The sequence below is a fragment of the Stegastes partitus genome, unplaced genomic scaffold (genome assembly GCF_000690725.1).
Source record: "Stegastes partitus isolate 25-593 unplaced genomic scaffold, Stegastes_partitus-1.0.2 Scaffold96, whole genome shotgun sequence".
Taxonomy (NCBI): Eukaryota; Metazoa; Chordata; class Actinopteri; family Pomacentridae; genus Stegastes; species Stegastes partitus.
Window position 1 is genome coordinate 652,516 of NW_007577827.1, and position 16,334 is coordinate 668,849.

General features: G+C 40.1%; 1 protein-coding gene across 1 annotated transcript in view; it reads left to right on the plus strand.

Annotated features, from left to right (window-relative positions):
- LOC103354096 (stAR-related lipid transfer protein 13) overlaps positions 1–16,334 on the plus strand; it is a 52,303-nt gene that overhangs the window by 3,089 nt on the left and 32,880 nt on the right. The window contains exon 3 of the mRNA XM_008277357.1: positions 4,017–4,047. Coding sequence (XP_008275579.1) covers positions 4,017–4,047 — 31 coding nt within the window. The remainder of the gene's footprint in view (positions 1–4,016; positions 4,048–16,334) is intronic.

Sequence of the window (16,334 nt, forward strand, 5' to 3'; positions counted from 1 at the left end):
AACCAAGTACACGTTGAAAAAATGTTATTTTAAAGCTGTCACAACAGCTATATGTACTTAACAGTTGGAATTTTCTTATAACAGCAGAAAACAGTACTGAGCTGGTTTTTATCTGCACACCTCTGAGTAAGTGCTCAGTGTAGGTGTAGTAGCTGCATTGCAGATTGAGGCTTCCATAAGAGATGGCACGACTCTGCTGAATACAACGGTACACTCCTTTGGTGTCAGAGTTAGTAGCTGTGTTGTGTATATTCGTGTGTGTGAGCGTGTTTGTGTATTCGGGAGCGTGTGTGCATGTGTTTGTGTGTGCAGGTAGGTAGAGGGAGCAGCAGGGGCCGTGGGATCAGACTGATGCTAAGGAGTGGGTTTATTTTCCCCTAACCGTGACTGATAAAGTACAGCTGTCCAAACTCCAAACTGACTCTCTCTCTCTCTTTCTTTCTCTCTCTCTCTCTCTCTCTCTCTCTCACACACACACACACGTGCAGATACACAGTGTTCTCAAGTTATTTGTGGAAACATTTTTTTAGCATTGTCTAGATTTTTTTTATTTTGTAAACTGATGGGCGTGAATTGCAAGCGCTGATCTTTTCATCGTTCAGTTTTCATTTCTTTAAATCAGCAGCATCCAGAACAAAGATTGAACCTGTTAAGTGAGTAGTTGACTAGCGATTCGGAAGATGTAGTACTTTTGGACAAAGCATCCTGCAAGAAGTATGAGACCAGACTGTACTGTTACTGAAGGCTCACATATGAAGGTTAGATGTGTGTAAGATGTAGCTCAAGTTGTGTCAGGAACTGACATATGGCCACGCTGTCTCTGTAAAAATTCAATTTCTGTCCAACTAAACTGCATTTTCAACTACATTTTGAAAGAAACATTTTTTTTTACCAGTTTATATTTGCTTGTGATTTATCACAATTATTGTAATTGTCTGCTTTTTTTTTTCCTACAAATGTCTGTCCTTGTGTGTCTCTAGTTGTTTTACTTCCTCCCTTTTGTTTGTTTCCCTCCTCTTTAGACTGTGTTCATCTGTGTCTCATGGGTAAACCGTGTCTTGTTTCACCAATTAGTTCTTTGTGTATAAACGATCTTGTCTTTCCATCTTCCTCGCCAGTTCGTCTGCTCACTTATCTTGTGTTCACCTGCCTGAATTTCCCCTCGTGTTCTTCATCCGATGCACATTTAGTTCTCTGAATCCTGTTTGTCAGCCTCTTGTTCTTCATTCCCTTGTTTGTGTATTTTGTACTTTTTGGATACGTCTCTGTTTTCATACGATTAGTTTCTTTTGATATTCTCTTTTGTCTTAGTTTGTATACACCTGCATTCTTCAGCTGCCTTTTGTTTGCTTTTCCAGCCTTTCAGCAAGTTTATCAAAATGTGTCTTTCTCTTTCCACAACCTGCCTGCTGTGTGGGAGCGTCTGTTCCTTACCTGAAACCCCAGTTCTTGCTCTTTGGTTTATTACTTTACTGTTCTTGCCTTTTCATGTATTAGATGGGGTGGGACTCATCACACAGGTAACCCAGAAATCTAAACACATTGTTTTTTGCCTAAACCTAACCAAACATTAAGTGAAAACTAAACAAGGAGTGCAAATGAAACTTAATTCTAAGAACAATGTTCTCATGTGAGTTGCAAACATTGGTCTCCTTGGTAAAGATCCTGTTTCTGACTTACGCTGCCATCCACCCATCCTACCTTGCCTTCTTCAAACTTTTTCTACAATATCACAGTCTTACCTTTCAAGGAAGAAAATCTTTATTTAAAAAAATAGTGAAGAATGCAGTTTACTTGTGTGGTTTTTGGGAGACAGGGTTGCATATGGGGATGTTTAATGGGAGTTTATTTTCTTCCTATCGCTTTCACGGAAAGCTCAAATTTCTAATGACCAGTATGAACAATATCAATGTTCACAGCAAAACAAACATTTACTGCGCTCAAATAAACACCTGATATTGTTTTAAATCGGACTTGGAAAAAAAATGTGAACCTTAATTGTGATCCTTTTAAAATGACTGATTTTTAGATGTGAAACTAAATATAAATCACTGCTTTCACGTGAAACTTAACAAGTGAGAGGATGCTTTGTTGGTGTAGTGATTTACAGCGTACAGTGACCTCAGGAAACCTCACGGAAATCAAGCTGAATTTCCTGTGTAATTGCAAAACTGCTGGTGAATTCCAGCTTCTTTGTATGGATGTGGACTTTTCCTACGACAGTGGCAGCATTCATGATAAACTGTGTTGAGATAATGTTTCATACACCGGTTAGGAAGTAATCTGGTCCATTAGGTGCCCTAATCTTAAAGTTTGTCAAGACCTATGGATAGTACTGCACTGTATAGCATACAGAACATTAGTCAAGTCAACTTATATTTCTAGTTTGCTTAATCTAGATATACACAGTCATGGAAAAAATGACTAGACCACTTTTGTTTTCTTCAATTTCTTGTTCATTTTAATGCTTTGTACAACTAAAGATACATTTGTTTGGACAAATATAATGATAACAACAAAATACCTCATAAGAGTTTAATTTAAGAGCTGATATCTTGCCATTTTCCATGGTTTTCTTGATAATAACCAAGATCACTTAAGTTCTTACATCAATAGCTATCATTGTACTGCCAAAAACAGTGCTTTAAGGCATTCCATGTTTTCCTTCTGTTTGTTTTAGTCACATGATGCACACAGGAGTTAGTACTTGATTGCATAACCATTGTTTTTGATGACTGCATCCATGCTTCTTGGCATGCTCTCCACCAGCTTCTGACATTGTTCTGCTGTCACAGCAGCCCGTTCCTGCCCAAATTCAAACAGATTTGCTTTGTTTTTGGGCTTGTGGTTCTTCATTTTGCATTTGATGATTTTCTACGGGTTTTCAGTTGGATTTAGATCTGGTGACTGAGCAGGCCAAGGCATGGTTCCAATGTTCTGGTTCTCCATCCAGGCTTTAACTGGCCTTGCCATGTGGCAAGGGGCATTGTCTTGTTGGAAAATCCAGTCATTGGAGGCAGGAAAGAGTTTTCCAGCTGATGGGAGAAGACTGTTTTCAAGAGTAGCCATGTACATGATTCATTCGCCCTTCACACAACTGCATTTGCCCTGTTCCACCCATACTGAAACAACCCCAGATCATCACTGGTACACCCCCATGTTTTACTGTAGGGGCAAGACAGTCTGGCTTGTAGGCTTCTCAGGCTTCCTCCTAACCAGTAAGTTGGCTGGAGTTGGCATCAACTGAAAATTGGATTCAATTTCGTATCTTAAATTTATTGAACTTATTTTCTCAAATTTAGTTAATATAACTTAGCTAATTTTACATTTTTGCAACTCAGGTGACTTTAAACTAAGAAATCATTTGAAGTGCAGTTAACTCGTCTTTTTAAGGCAGAGAGCTTCTATGATTATATTATGACCTAATTACTTGTACCCTTACATCAGTTGTCGTCATCTATTTTGGTTACTTTTTCAGTCATACCCCCCTTTTTTCTTTTCTTTTCTCTCTCTTCTTTTCAAACCAGCTCACAGACTCTCAACACACACCCACACACACACACGCTTTCACTATCCTTTGCAATTTCCTGTAATTTAATTGCATCATCTATCATGATTTAAGTAGCTTTTCGTTGAAAGAACTTCAGTCTCATTCATCAAATGAGACGTCAGCTATTAATATGCCTCACTTGTGATTTTTTTCCCCCTCTTAATTCCGATAAATCTCTAGTTTATTTGAACAAATAAGCCTTTGGTGCTTGGTGGGTGTTCATACAGTGGAAAGGCATAAACACTCAGGAAATCTGTTTCTCTTGGTTGAACCAGATTTAGAATTTGGGTCATTTTCCCAGCATAGCTACTGCTACTGTGCAGCAGGGATACTGAGTCACTGCCTTTGGCCCGTTTACATTCTCCACTGCTTCAGAGTGAATCCACTAAGTGTTTGTATATATTATCCCTTTTGTTTCTGATACTTATCTTGTGTTTCTTTCTCCTTCTCTCTTTTGTCATGCCAGGCAGCCGCAAAGGTGACCAGTGGATCAGCAGGTATGATAACCTTTCAAGTGAGAACGTGACTGTTTGTGTATGTGTGTGTGTAAGAGGGGGTTGTGTGCCTTCAATGTCCTGTCTGTTGGATTGTTTGCATTCCCACTTTGGGATAAAACTGGACTTCTGGGAATGTCTCCCACATGATTCGTAGCCACTGTGTCAGACGTCAGACCCTCGGGAATAATGATATACTGTACACTACACAGAAACACACAGTCTAGCTTGTACACAGACATATTTAGGTGCAAAAAAACACAATCCGCCTCTGCTTTGAGGTTACTTATAACTAACAGAAGCTGACCTTCACCGTAGCAAACACGGGTTTTGTCATTTCAAGTCTGTTGCTATAATTTATTCTTTTCATTCAGACTTGAATTTTTATCGTTTCTCCCTTTTCCCTCTGGGAGTCACGTTCTCTGAAACTGTGATACAAGCATCTAAGGAGATGATTAATGAGTCCAACTCTGACCCCGTCCATATCTCTTATCCTCAGAGCGTGTCTCTTTTGATTGACATGCACAGGCGTCATGGCGACTGTAGTTAAGTGCGACCCGGGGAGATGTCTTGGCGACAGGGTCACATTGGCTGCGCTGCGAGACTGTTTACTTTTGTGTGTTTTGTCTGCATGCGTGTCCGCCCGTGCGTGTGCGTACGTGTGTGGTAACAGTCTCCAATGTGGCACAACCAGCAGCCAGGGTCACGTTACTGTCAGTGATAGTCCTCGGAGGAGAGGTGTACTATGGGTAATGAGGCCCCAGAGGCTGCAGGGAGGTCAGAGGGGATGCCGTCGGTGGCATGCGACGAGGGTGAGAGTGTGCGCGTGTTTGTGTATTTGCGCGAAACATTTCATACAAACACGGCAGCGCTGAGAGAGGAGTGTAGATTAGATTCATTGTTTGGGCGCACATGCTTCAGGTTTGTTTTCTCACTCGAGAGTGTTTATTTTCTCCTCTGATATCAGGAAACGCTTTGGCCCTTTGACAAAAATCCTTTCTAATCAATCAGTGTTTGTCGACCTGTGTGGTCTGTGTCTCAGCTGCATAGCAGCACGATATGATATGGTCATATCTCTGCTCGCATAACTGACATTCACTCCGCTCTCTGCCAGATAAACAGGGAATTCCTCCCAGGAGTTTTATCCAGAGCTGGTGCTGTTCATACTGTGTTCTCTGCTGGGTGCCTCCTTATCTGGCTGCAGATTATTGTAATTGCCCTCAGCGCGTATCTTTGATGTACTCATTGACTGTGACAGTTTTATTGAATATCTGTGGCTACATTTAAGAGGGAATTCATGGCATGATGGTATGTAGTTTAAACCGAATCGGCCCTCAAGCCACTGAGGACAAAATGTTTTAATCCCTGCAAAGACTTGTTGTCAGTACATTTTTTTTTCTGGAAAATTAATATGCAGTAACAGTGCAGTATTTCTCTATAGATGTTAAAGCGCTTTATTTGATCTTAAATTCGCATTTAAATGATCCTTTAATCTTTGAGGTCACCTCCATGGTGCCTGCAGTGTCTTACTTCTGCACAGTGCACAAAACAGATTTTTCACCATCTTAACCCACTTTTAAAGTTGGATTAAGGATTATGACAATTTCGTTTGCCTACTTGATGTGGCTGTTTGTCATGTGACCTGCAAAGTGTAAAGACGATGAGAAAATATTTAGACTTGTGTGTCGTTACTAGCGAACCTCAAACATGATTTTTTTTCATTGTATCATTATCGTATAAAGTTCATGTTCACTTAACGTTGCACCATTTTTGTGTTATTAATTGTACTCGTGTGGAGAACCTGCAGCCACATTCAAGTTGAAATAGAAGGTCATGACTAAATGTTATTATATATCATAACTTCAGTTCCCCGTATTTCCTCAGCACCTGTCAGAGACACTGTATAGGGAGCTGCATCTTCAAGAAATTGTGCTTTTCAGTTTCATACCATATAGCTAACCCTGTCTCCAAAAATTACAATGCTATACAAATAAACTGCATTCTTGTTTACGTTTTAAAACAAATGCAGTTCTCCATGAAAGGGAAGACTGTGACGTAGTAAGAAAGGCTTCCAATTTGAAGGAGCCACAAAGTAAGTATGAGAACAGCAGCATAAGTCAACCAGCAGACTGGGGTTTCCATCCCATGTGGAACCTCTTAGATTTAAGTTTTGTTTTCACTTGTTGTTTACTCTCACAACAAGTGAAAATGGTTGTTTTACCACTTGTTAGAGGCTCGGTTAGGTTTACCCACCAAAACTATGGGGTTAGGTTTAAGAAAACATCATACTTTGGGTTAAAATGCAAAAATGCAAAAAGCTTCTTCTCCATTTTCTAGGTTACCACGGTGATCAGTCCTGCCACATCTAATATGTGATTGGTTGGCTGAAAAGGAGTGGCAGTAAATCTATAATATTGAGGGTAAAGATAAGTTGATACTAAACCTATTTGGGACACATCTGGCAAAAACTGTGTCTCCCTCAAACTGTTGTTGAAAAGTTCATTTAGTTTTCAGTGGAAGTGTTTTGGGAGACAGGGCTGGTATAGCAAACAGGTGATCTGCCGATTATCCAAACATAAAACCAAATGCGCTCACATTTCTGCAGTTAAGGGTACCAGTGCATCTAACTATCGACCACAGAGCTTCAAACAGCATGAAAAGATGATGCTTTTGACTTGACAGGAGTTGTACAGTAAATCTGGTGACTTTAGATTCAAATTCACAGAGATTTTACACTGATTTTAACATCAGTGGCTTGTGGCTTCACTTGGACTCCAGCTTTTTGACGTTGAATGACTTGATGTTGTCTCCAAGCTCAAAGATGAAAATACAGCAAAGCAGTTTTCCATTTCCTTCCATCCATTCATCCATTTTCTAAGCACGTCATTCCGGAGTTCTCTCTCCACAGCAATGTTTTCTTGTTCCTCTTGGGGGATCCCAAGCCATTCCCAGGCCAGATGAGATATATTATCCCTTAAGTGAGTTCTGGGTCTCCTCCCAGATCTCATTTTCTTGGTCCCTACCCAGAGCTCATGACCATAGGTGAGAGTTGTAATGAAGACCAACTGGTAAATCGAGAGCTTTGCCTTCCAGCTAAGCTCCCTCAGTCTCTCTCGAGCTCTGCTTTCCCGTCACCCATGAACTAGACTCAGCGATACTTAAACTCCTTCGCAAAACCACGTCATCTGCAAAAGCAGAGATCTGACTCTGAGGTTCCCAAACCGGACACTTCGGTCACCCTGTCTGTGTCTTAAGATCCTGTCCATAAATGCCAGAAACAAAATCAGAGACAAGGGGCGACCTTGGCAGAGTCCAACACCCACTGGAAACATGTTTGACTTTATGCCAAGAAAACAGCTCTCTCTTTGGTTCTACATGATACTGAACGGCTCTTAGCAGCAGCCGCCTACTCCTGCAGTGCCCCCACAGGGTTACCCAAGGGACACAGTTGTAGGCTTTCTCCAAATCCACAAAACACATGTGGGCTAGATGGCAAAACTCCAATACCTCCTTCAGCAACTCTGAGAGGGTGAAGATCTGGTCCACTGCTCCACGGCCAGGACAGAATCTGCACTGCTCCTCCTGAATCCAAAGTTCAACAATCTGTCTGAGCCTCCCTTCCAGCATCTTGGAATAATTGTTTTCTTTTTTTGATACCTGGATAACTGGAGCGCACACTCTGGCTTCCCTTTTTGAAAATGGGAATCACTCTCCCAGTCTGAAACTCCACAAGCATTCCTGACCTCCACACAACACTGGCGACAAAGACAACCCAACAGCATCTTTATTTTCCTTTAACTCAAGCCTTAACAAATGAATCATACAGCAGCCAGTCCTGCTGAAAGAAGGAAAGGTGCATTTAGCAGTGCAGGTCGGCAAACAGATAAACAGTACACTTGACTTGGACTTGACAAAGGGCTTGTTTGGGTTTGATTTGGGACTTAAGATTTACTGAAGTCTTGTAAAACAGTGACTTTGTTCCACTTTTGATCCATAACAGTAACTCTCATGTATCATTCCAGACCACATTACTACATTTTCAAAATGGTTTCATTACAGAGAAGTTGACTGTGTGTGAATATATATATATATATATATGTTATAGCATATGTTATGAATATATGTTTTAGCAGAAACTTTGCATCATTGGGAGTTTGAGTCCAGCACATCATGAAAACGGACTCATTCCACCTTTGCATAAAAAATCAAATAAAATCTACACTCTACTGCTTCTCAGGCAAAGATATTTAAGACAAAAGCTGCTATTTCAGAGCAGCTGATAAGCTACAGATGACCTTGGTCTGAAAAAACGCACTCTGACACACATTCTCCACACTTTCACTGCAGTCTAGGATTATAAAAAACACATATAATCCATCAGAATTTTCACATTATTGAAAAGTGCTCAGAGAGGCTGTGAGTAATCTCAACCTATGGCCTGGGAATCCTTTTAGTGTGACTCTTGCATGTCTGTAATATGTTTTTAATAAATCAGACTGGAAGGATTCAGCATCATGTGCGGCTCCAGCGGCCTCCTGACACACATTTTCCTAGAATCGGTCTCATGCTGATATTTAACCCAAAGCGTTTTCTTTTCTTTTCATATTGTAGTTCTTATTAAAGCCACAAACTTTTTTCTTTTGACTTGTGTAAAACAGGTTTCAGTCTGTCTGACAATGTTGAAAATGTAAAAAAAATAAAAATTCCACTGCTTCTGCTGTTGTGTTACGCCTAAGATACCTCACACAGAAAAGAAGCTGGCTCAGCAATCAATGTGCAATAAACCTTTATAACTTAATGACGGTGGCTTGCTGTGGCGTTATTATGAGCGCATGTGTGTGTTAGTAGCTGCGATGTGCAGATCCAACTGAGTGCACACATTAAAGGTTTGTAGTGCTAGGAGGTCCCTTATTAACTCACTGCTTACTAAGTGAACGTGTGTGTCTGCGTGTGTGTGTGTCTGTGTGGTAAATATTGCAGCAGTGTGCAGCAGTTGCTTTAACAAGTCTGGAAGTGGATTTGGCTGCTGTCCCAGTCTCTCCTCCTGTTCCTTCCTTCACCTCTCCCTTTTCATTTTTCCTCTGTCTTTCTGCCCTCTGCTGTCTCTGCTGATTGTTCAAACTGGAAATCGATCCTCACAGAGATTATTTTTTCATGTCAATTTTCCTTGATTTATTTTACTGCAGCTGTTTGCTGTAGCTCCATTTGCTTGACTTTTATCCCATTAACTTCTGTCTGGATCAGAGGCTTTTCCCAAAGCCTTTTTTTCTTCATTTGTAAAAAAACAAAACATGCATGTAACACAACTTGCAGATGCATTATCACAAAAATAGTCCCACACTTTTATTGTATATCTATGTTGTTATTCTGTCAAGAACCCATTATCCAGCCTTTAATTTCTTCCTTGTCCTAAAACGTCTCACTAAATCCTCAAATATTAGAAGTGAGGAGAGATTAACTCGGCAAAAGCTAGAATGATAAGAACCTTGAATATTCTTATTTTGCACTTAAAAAGCTGAGTGCAAATGTCCAAAACATAAAAAAAATAAACTAGTGTTTAGTATGATTTATTATGAACTCAGTTCACATGAATAAGACATTTTCTGAAGTCTTTTTGTTCTTAAAGAGGCTCTGGAGTCACTAAAGAACACTGAGGGTCTCCACTTCCATCTTTAAACTGTGAAGCAATAGTGAGGAGTTGATAAGGTTTAACCCCTTTTGCCTCAAGATAGTTTTTTTTAAAAGTTTCACCTGAAAAAACATCCTCAAATTTAGTCAATAACTGCAGCAAAACTGTAAGCCAAAAAACAAACAACACTGGGCTCTATGGATAAGAAGCACTTGAGGGAATTGTGAAATACACTTTGAATAAAAATTGCTTTTGGGGGGATATTTTCATATAATGTTTAACATAATGTTTTCTTACGTTTGAAGTACACACAAAAAAAATACAAGAATAAACTCAAATGTAACAACCTGTAACTGTAAATTACTGAAATTTCCATGAAAAAAATCTAATACTTTAACAGAAGTATCAAAATTTCATTATTTCCTTTTTTATTTAATAAATTAAACTGTTATATTCAAGTCTAATACAGATAATATCAAATTGGCTACAGTTATTGACAACAGAAAAAGGATATATATTTAACATTTAGAATTCTATCTACTCGTCTATATCATTAAATATATATTACTATTAAATATTTTTACGCATCTAAATAGCGTAAATATCAGCTGTCAGAATGCTGTCTTTTTTTTAAAAAAGAAATTTTGACAAAATGAGATATGAACAATTCTATCGTCCTAACAAAACTACAAATTAGAGAATAAACAGCACAGATGATGTCGAACCTGCTCTACAAATCAACAGCTGGTGAATGTTTGTCTTTGTTTTCTCTTTGACTGATAGAAATAATGATGCTGAGCATCATCAGAAGTTGTGTGTCTGACCACCTGACGAATGCAAATCCAACATGACCTCTGCTTGTAGCTCTGTTTTTGGTTTGCATCCTGAGGAAATATTGCTCTTTAGTTGCTGAGCTTCCAAAGGACAAATCAGGTATACATGATAGATGGATGGATGTTTTAATATAAAACAATCCTAAATGTTATGTTCACCAGTAGTTGCTAACTGCTGTTTGCGGCAGAGCAGGTGTACAGTAGGAGTATCAGAGCTTTTTTTCTGATTAAAGCCGCCCGTTGGAGCAGCAGACAGTGCTGATGAGAGCTGTAAGACTGAACCAAAGCTTTAGAGCCGATTTTGTAAAAAAAAAAAGAATGGCCGTGAGTGTTTTTCTCACAATTATAGAAACATTTAGCCATCTGGACAATCTGCACCTGAAATTAGAAAATGGCAAGGGTGCCTGAAGATGAGTGGTGGAATACTGTATCATTCAAAACCTGTAAAACAAACAAGCTAAAATTTGGTGGAAAATAACATCAAATATTTGTAAAAATAATAATTATATATATATATATGTTCCATTGATTTGATTTTAATACAGTTTTATTGCTTTTTGCAAATGTACAGATTTTTGTTGTGAACAATATTTACAGTTTGTTTTTTTTACAGTCAATTTTCAAATTTGTGCTTTTTTGCTTGACTTTACCAGATATTATCTGTAATTTTACAAAACAGGAAAATGAATAAAATAAAAGTAAATTATTCCAAAATGTTATGTTAAAAACAAAACAAATTCCATTTTTTACGGTGTAGGAAGTTGACCAGTACAAGGCACTGATTCATCTCTGAGTCTGTTGCAAAACATTCGCAAATTGAGCAACACAAAGTCAGAAGATGCTGTAAGTGGTGTTCTGATCTGCTACAGTAATTTCTCTTCAGTCTCAGAGTTTCAGTATAATCAGACACACGTCGTGCCTGAGATAATGGCTGCCATGCTCAGTATGGGATCGTGATGGTTTCACCGTAACAAAATTCCACTACGTTTGGCAGCTTTTAAGCACCACTAATGCAAAAATCTGCTCCTTGTGTATTTGTGTATATTTTGGTATGTGTATCGCCTGTACACACTTGTGTGTTTGTGTGTGGTCCTGCAACCTTATACCAGCTTGAGGAAGGAAGTGGGTCCTTGAGGATTTTCCAGGAAAAATGCTTATTTTAACAGCTAAAAAACCCTCACTATATGCACACAGCTCCTAAGTGCCTTCATAATGAGACACTCGGCAACGAGGCGCTCCTATCAGCATGTGATCTGCACTCCCGTGACCTGTGGAGTTTCCTTCGTGTCCATTAGCTATTGTTTCCCCTCCCGGTCCTGCCCCAGGTCCTGCAACTTCCATACCACAGTCTGCACCCCGTAGTCCTGTGCACTCAGCTTTCAAAGCCCCTCGCCCTTCTCCAAATCCACCCCTCCGCTTTCAGCTCCATACTTTATACCTCAGCCCGACTCTGCTTCCCATAGCACCGCCCTGGTTTCCTCTATTTCCCATCTGTATCGTCTCTCCTCTTTGCTCCACTGGCCGAGACCTCTGCTTTGTGCCACTGACCTCAGGTGGGCCGCAGCGATAGCTGTCTCCTGCTGTAGGTGAGCCGGTCTGCAGAACAGGAGGTGGACGATGTCAGCAGACTTATCTCCGAGGCTGGACAAGGGAAGTTGTTGTTGTTGTTACTGGAGAGTGTGTGGATAGACACTCCGAATTAGCTCCTGACCCACTTTTCTCCCCCCGTTGGCCCAATTTTTTTGAAGGAACTGACCAGAGTAGCATTCCTCGGCGGCTGGTGCAGAAATATTGACAGAGACACGCTGATACTGTTGACTCAAGCCAACGTGGACAGATGGGGTATAATGTCGGCGCTCCACATTGCTATTTTAGTTTAGATCCTCTTGTGATGACACATGGTGAGCATATGAATCCCTAAAATAACAAAAACATAATAATGCATTATTTCTCACTGCGTTTTAGTCAAGCCTGCTGCTCAAAACTCAAATGTCAGGCAGGAAAATGTGAATCGTTTCCACTCAGGCTTTTCTCCTTCTTCCACTGGAAAATCAAACGTCTTCAAGCTCTTTGTAGAAAAGATTTCACATCTTTGTCTTAATTGTCTCTGCTCCGATCTCCAGTGCCACCATCGTCTGACTCTTCTTTTTTCTGCTCTTGCTGAGTCTTCACTGCCTTTGCTTCAACCTGCCAATCACACTGGCTTCAAAGTCAAAGGTCGAGTTAACAATATCAGCCCTGAATACCAAACACATCAGAAATAGTCATGAATTTAAGAAAGGGCATATTTTCTCTTTGTTTTTGAGACTGATACTGCCTTTACTTTTACCCTTTGTGAAAAATATTGTAATTATATCGAAGCAAGTTTACTTTTCTGCAAAGCTGCTTGTACAATTTTCTGTTCATGTTTGCCTGTTGTAGGTGAAATAACACAAACAGATGCTGCCATCTGAATCCTCACTCTTCATAATGCTTTTTGGGGATGTGAGCAACATATGGAATCACTATGTGATTTAAAGTAAGATTACTGGATGAACGTGCATGCGTGTGAGTGTGTGTGTGTCGTGGATAACTAAAACACATAGCATGAGCTGGGAATTTAGGTCAAGGTCACACCGTGCCATCTGTTCAATGCTTTCACTTAATCTGACGGTTTTTCCACTTGAAGCAGACCGGTGGTTCTCTCTGCAGGTGACAAGCCACGGACAGTTTATTTTACAGGACGGGAAAAAAATGGGAATTTTTCATGCTGCATGAATACGAGCCTCTGTCTCCATTCGTCATTTGTTTAGTTTTGATTGCAGTGAACCTGAGGATTACAAGTAAGCAGCTGTTGAGGTGACATACAGTATGAATAAGAGGGGTTATGCCTGTCCGTGTGTGCGTTTCAGTCTCGAACAGTAGAGTCAAGTGAGCTGAGCTCCTTGGCCTGAATGACTGAGTGTTGCTGAAAATAGAAGGCAGAGAGCAGAGAGAAAGTGGCAGAGATGAGGACGAAGAGGGGAAAAAAATGAGCTGGAGGAGGAGGAATGGAAATAGGATACATGTTGGTGGAGAGGACATGTAAATTTAAGGAAGCTTAGAGATGGAAGCGGGTTGGGCAAGATGCTTTTGTCACAGTCTTTGATCATGTGATCTGTTGAATCATTGATTAGACTGAACTCGCCAACCCCGACTGAGCTAGTGCAGCTATAGACTATTTACAGTTGGCCAAGGAGAATCTCGTTGACTGAAAAGCTCAGATTCTGGGAGGAATAAAATGTTCCAAACAGTGAAATGTAGCTAAATCTTAGCTAAAATGTCAAATTAAATGCCTTCAGTTTGCATGGTTTTTTTTTTCTTTTTTTATCATTTAGAAATATTTCTGTATAGATTTTCAGTCATCCAGGTCTTGATAGTCCTAAGAGCCTTTTGTTTGTCATCCAAGAGGCTTCAGTTCTCAAGAACCCTCTGACTGAAGAATCTGAACCCTCTCCCGCTGCCTTCTAATGAAGCTTTTAGGATTAATTTAGAAATACTCCAGGGTCTTAATGATGTTCAGGCCTTAGACGATTTGTAAAATAGTCTGTAGCCACTGAAGACTAATGAATATATGTCTTTGAGCATCTTTGCAACCCTGACATGCAGGTTGTGCAGTCATTTCAACACTGACTCACTTTGCAGTTTATATGACACGGCTTCCTCACCTCAGATAACCTGACTGGAAGAAGAATGAGAAACTCCTCCTTCTCCTCCTCTTTTTCTGTCCCTAAAAAATGGCAACCTTTTTTTTTTTTCCTCCAAAACCAGCTTCTGTCCATTTCTGCACTGGAGCTACAAGATCTGATTGCTCCCATCGGTGGAGACGCCCATGCTCTGCTGTGTATTTGTACAATCAGATCCCCGGGTCTGTCCAGAACATGTCCACTGTGCTGCTTTGATTGGCTGCTGCTCCTGGAATGCGTTGGTTTGGTGTTTTGATTGGCTGCTGCTGTGAGACGGTCTTCCTGCGGTGCTCGCTGTCTCTCTCCTCTCTTTGCCTCGGGTGAAGTCTGACCTCCAGGACCAACTCGCCATCCACGTTTTATAGGTTTCATCATCACAGGGGAGAAATACAAGACTAACTGTGTCACTGGGACACTTAGTAGTTTTCCCACAGCGGTGTTTAATTTCTCTTTTTTTCACACTTACAAAGCCACTGATTTCCTAGTTTCTTTAAGAACTTATTTTTCACTGCAGCAGCTGGTACAGTTCACGTACAACTACGATTTTCAGCATCCCACCTTTTTTGGGTTTGGTTTCCTCTTACCAGCAGGCCAGAATTAAGAATTCTAGAGAATATATGAGTTTCTAACAATGCAAAATCTGTTTCCAGCTTCCTGTGATTAGTATCAGTACAGTACGAAGAATCATGACTTGTAAATGTCTGAAGCCATTGGAAGCAAATACAGTGACTATTACAGCAATTTCCTTGCTCTAATTAGCCGACTGATGCTTGTCGCTGGTGAAAATGGGACTTACGTCACTCACAACGTTATCAGGGTCATTTTGTCGGATTTCAGAAAACTCCCTCCAGAGCCTCAGAACGCATTATGCAACTGTTTAACAGACTGAAATACACATGTAGAATCAACCCTTTTTTTTCTAAATATAGACAGTTTTCATATGAAATAGCAACATAGAAAAAAAACTAAATTAATTCTGGGTCTTCTTCATAGTAGAGTTTAGATTCCCATTGCAGGAATTTTGAAAAAAACAACAACAACAACAATAAAATGAATTTTTAACCGTCCGCAGATCATTTTCAGGGCGTTTTTTCAGTCATAGTCCAATAAATTTACTATGGAGCTTCACATCAGTAGTAAATGTTCAAAAGGCTTTAAGAAAATGCAGAAAATGCCTGCAGCACTTAATCCCCGCTCCTCAGAGTTATGTCACTGTGCTCTGATTATAAGCCAGTTGTGCCTGTAGCTGGCTGTGTTAATGTGCTAAAATCCCTAAATCCTGCAGCCCGTTCGTGACAGCACAGGGGGCACAGGCCACCAGGGTTTGTGGACACGGGTGTGTACGCAGTTTGTATTAGAGTGGATTTAACCGCATTTACATATTTAAATTACACGCTCACTTTGCTATTCATGTTTGCACATAATTTAGTAAATTTATGTCTCTTTAAGTGTTGGGGAAGCTGATCATTATGCCGCCACTCTGTCTGGTATCAGTACCAGCTGGACTAAAGCCTGTGGTTAAGCCCAAAAATTATTCCATGCAAAATTTCTGATTTGTAGTTCATTTTTATTTAAATGTTAGGTTTCTTCTGGCTGGAAATGATATAAACAAGTAAGAAAATTAGACGTGGTGTTAAAATTGGTAATCATACATGTGAACTATTGCCATGACCAAGATCATTCAAATGTTTTTAAGATTTTTTTTTTGATTTTTGAGAAAATGCAACCTGCTATCCTATTCAAAGTGCCTTTTTTTGGAATAATTTCTAACATGTTCAAGAGCATTAGCATGTTAATAAACTGTCAGTTGAGAACAACAGTAGGTCTTTTGTCAGTTATTAGTCAAGCTGAAGTCATGGTATAAGCAAAGAGCTTAGTGAGGACCTGCTCCCATGAAAGAGGAAGACTATAAAATCAAAACGTATATTTCAAAGCAAAATCTCCCTGTGTTTTTTGCTCGATAGAACTGAAAGAGCCATCCATCCATCCATTATCTGTACACTGCTTAATCCTCACCAGGGTCGCTGGGGGGCTGGAGTCTATCCCAGCTTACTTAGGGCGAAGGCAGGGGACACCTTGGACAGGTCGCCAGTCTATCACAGGGCTACACTTAGAGACAGACAA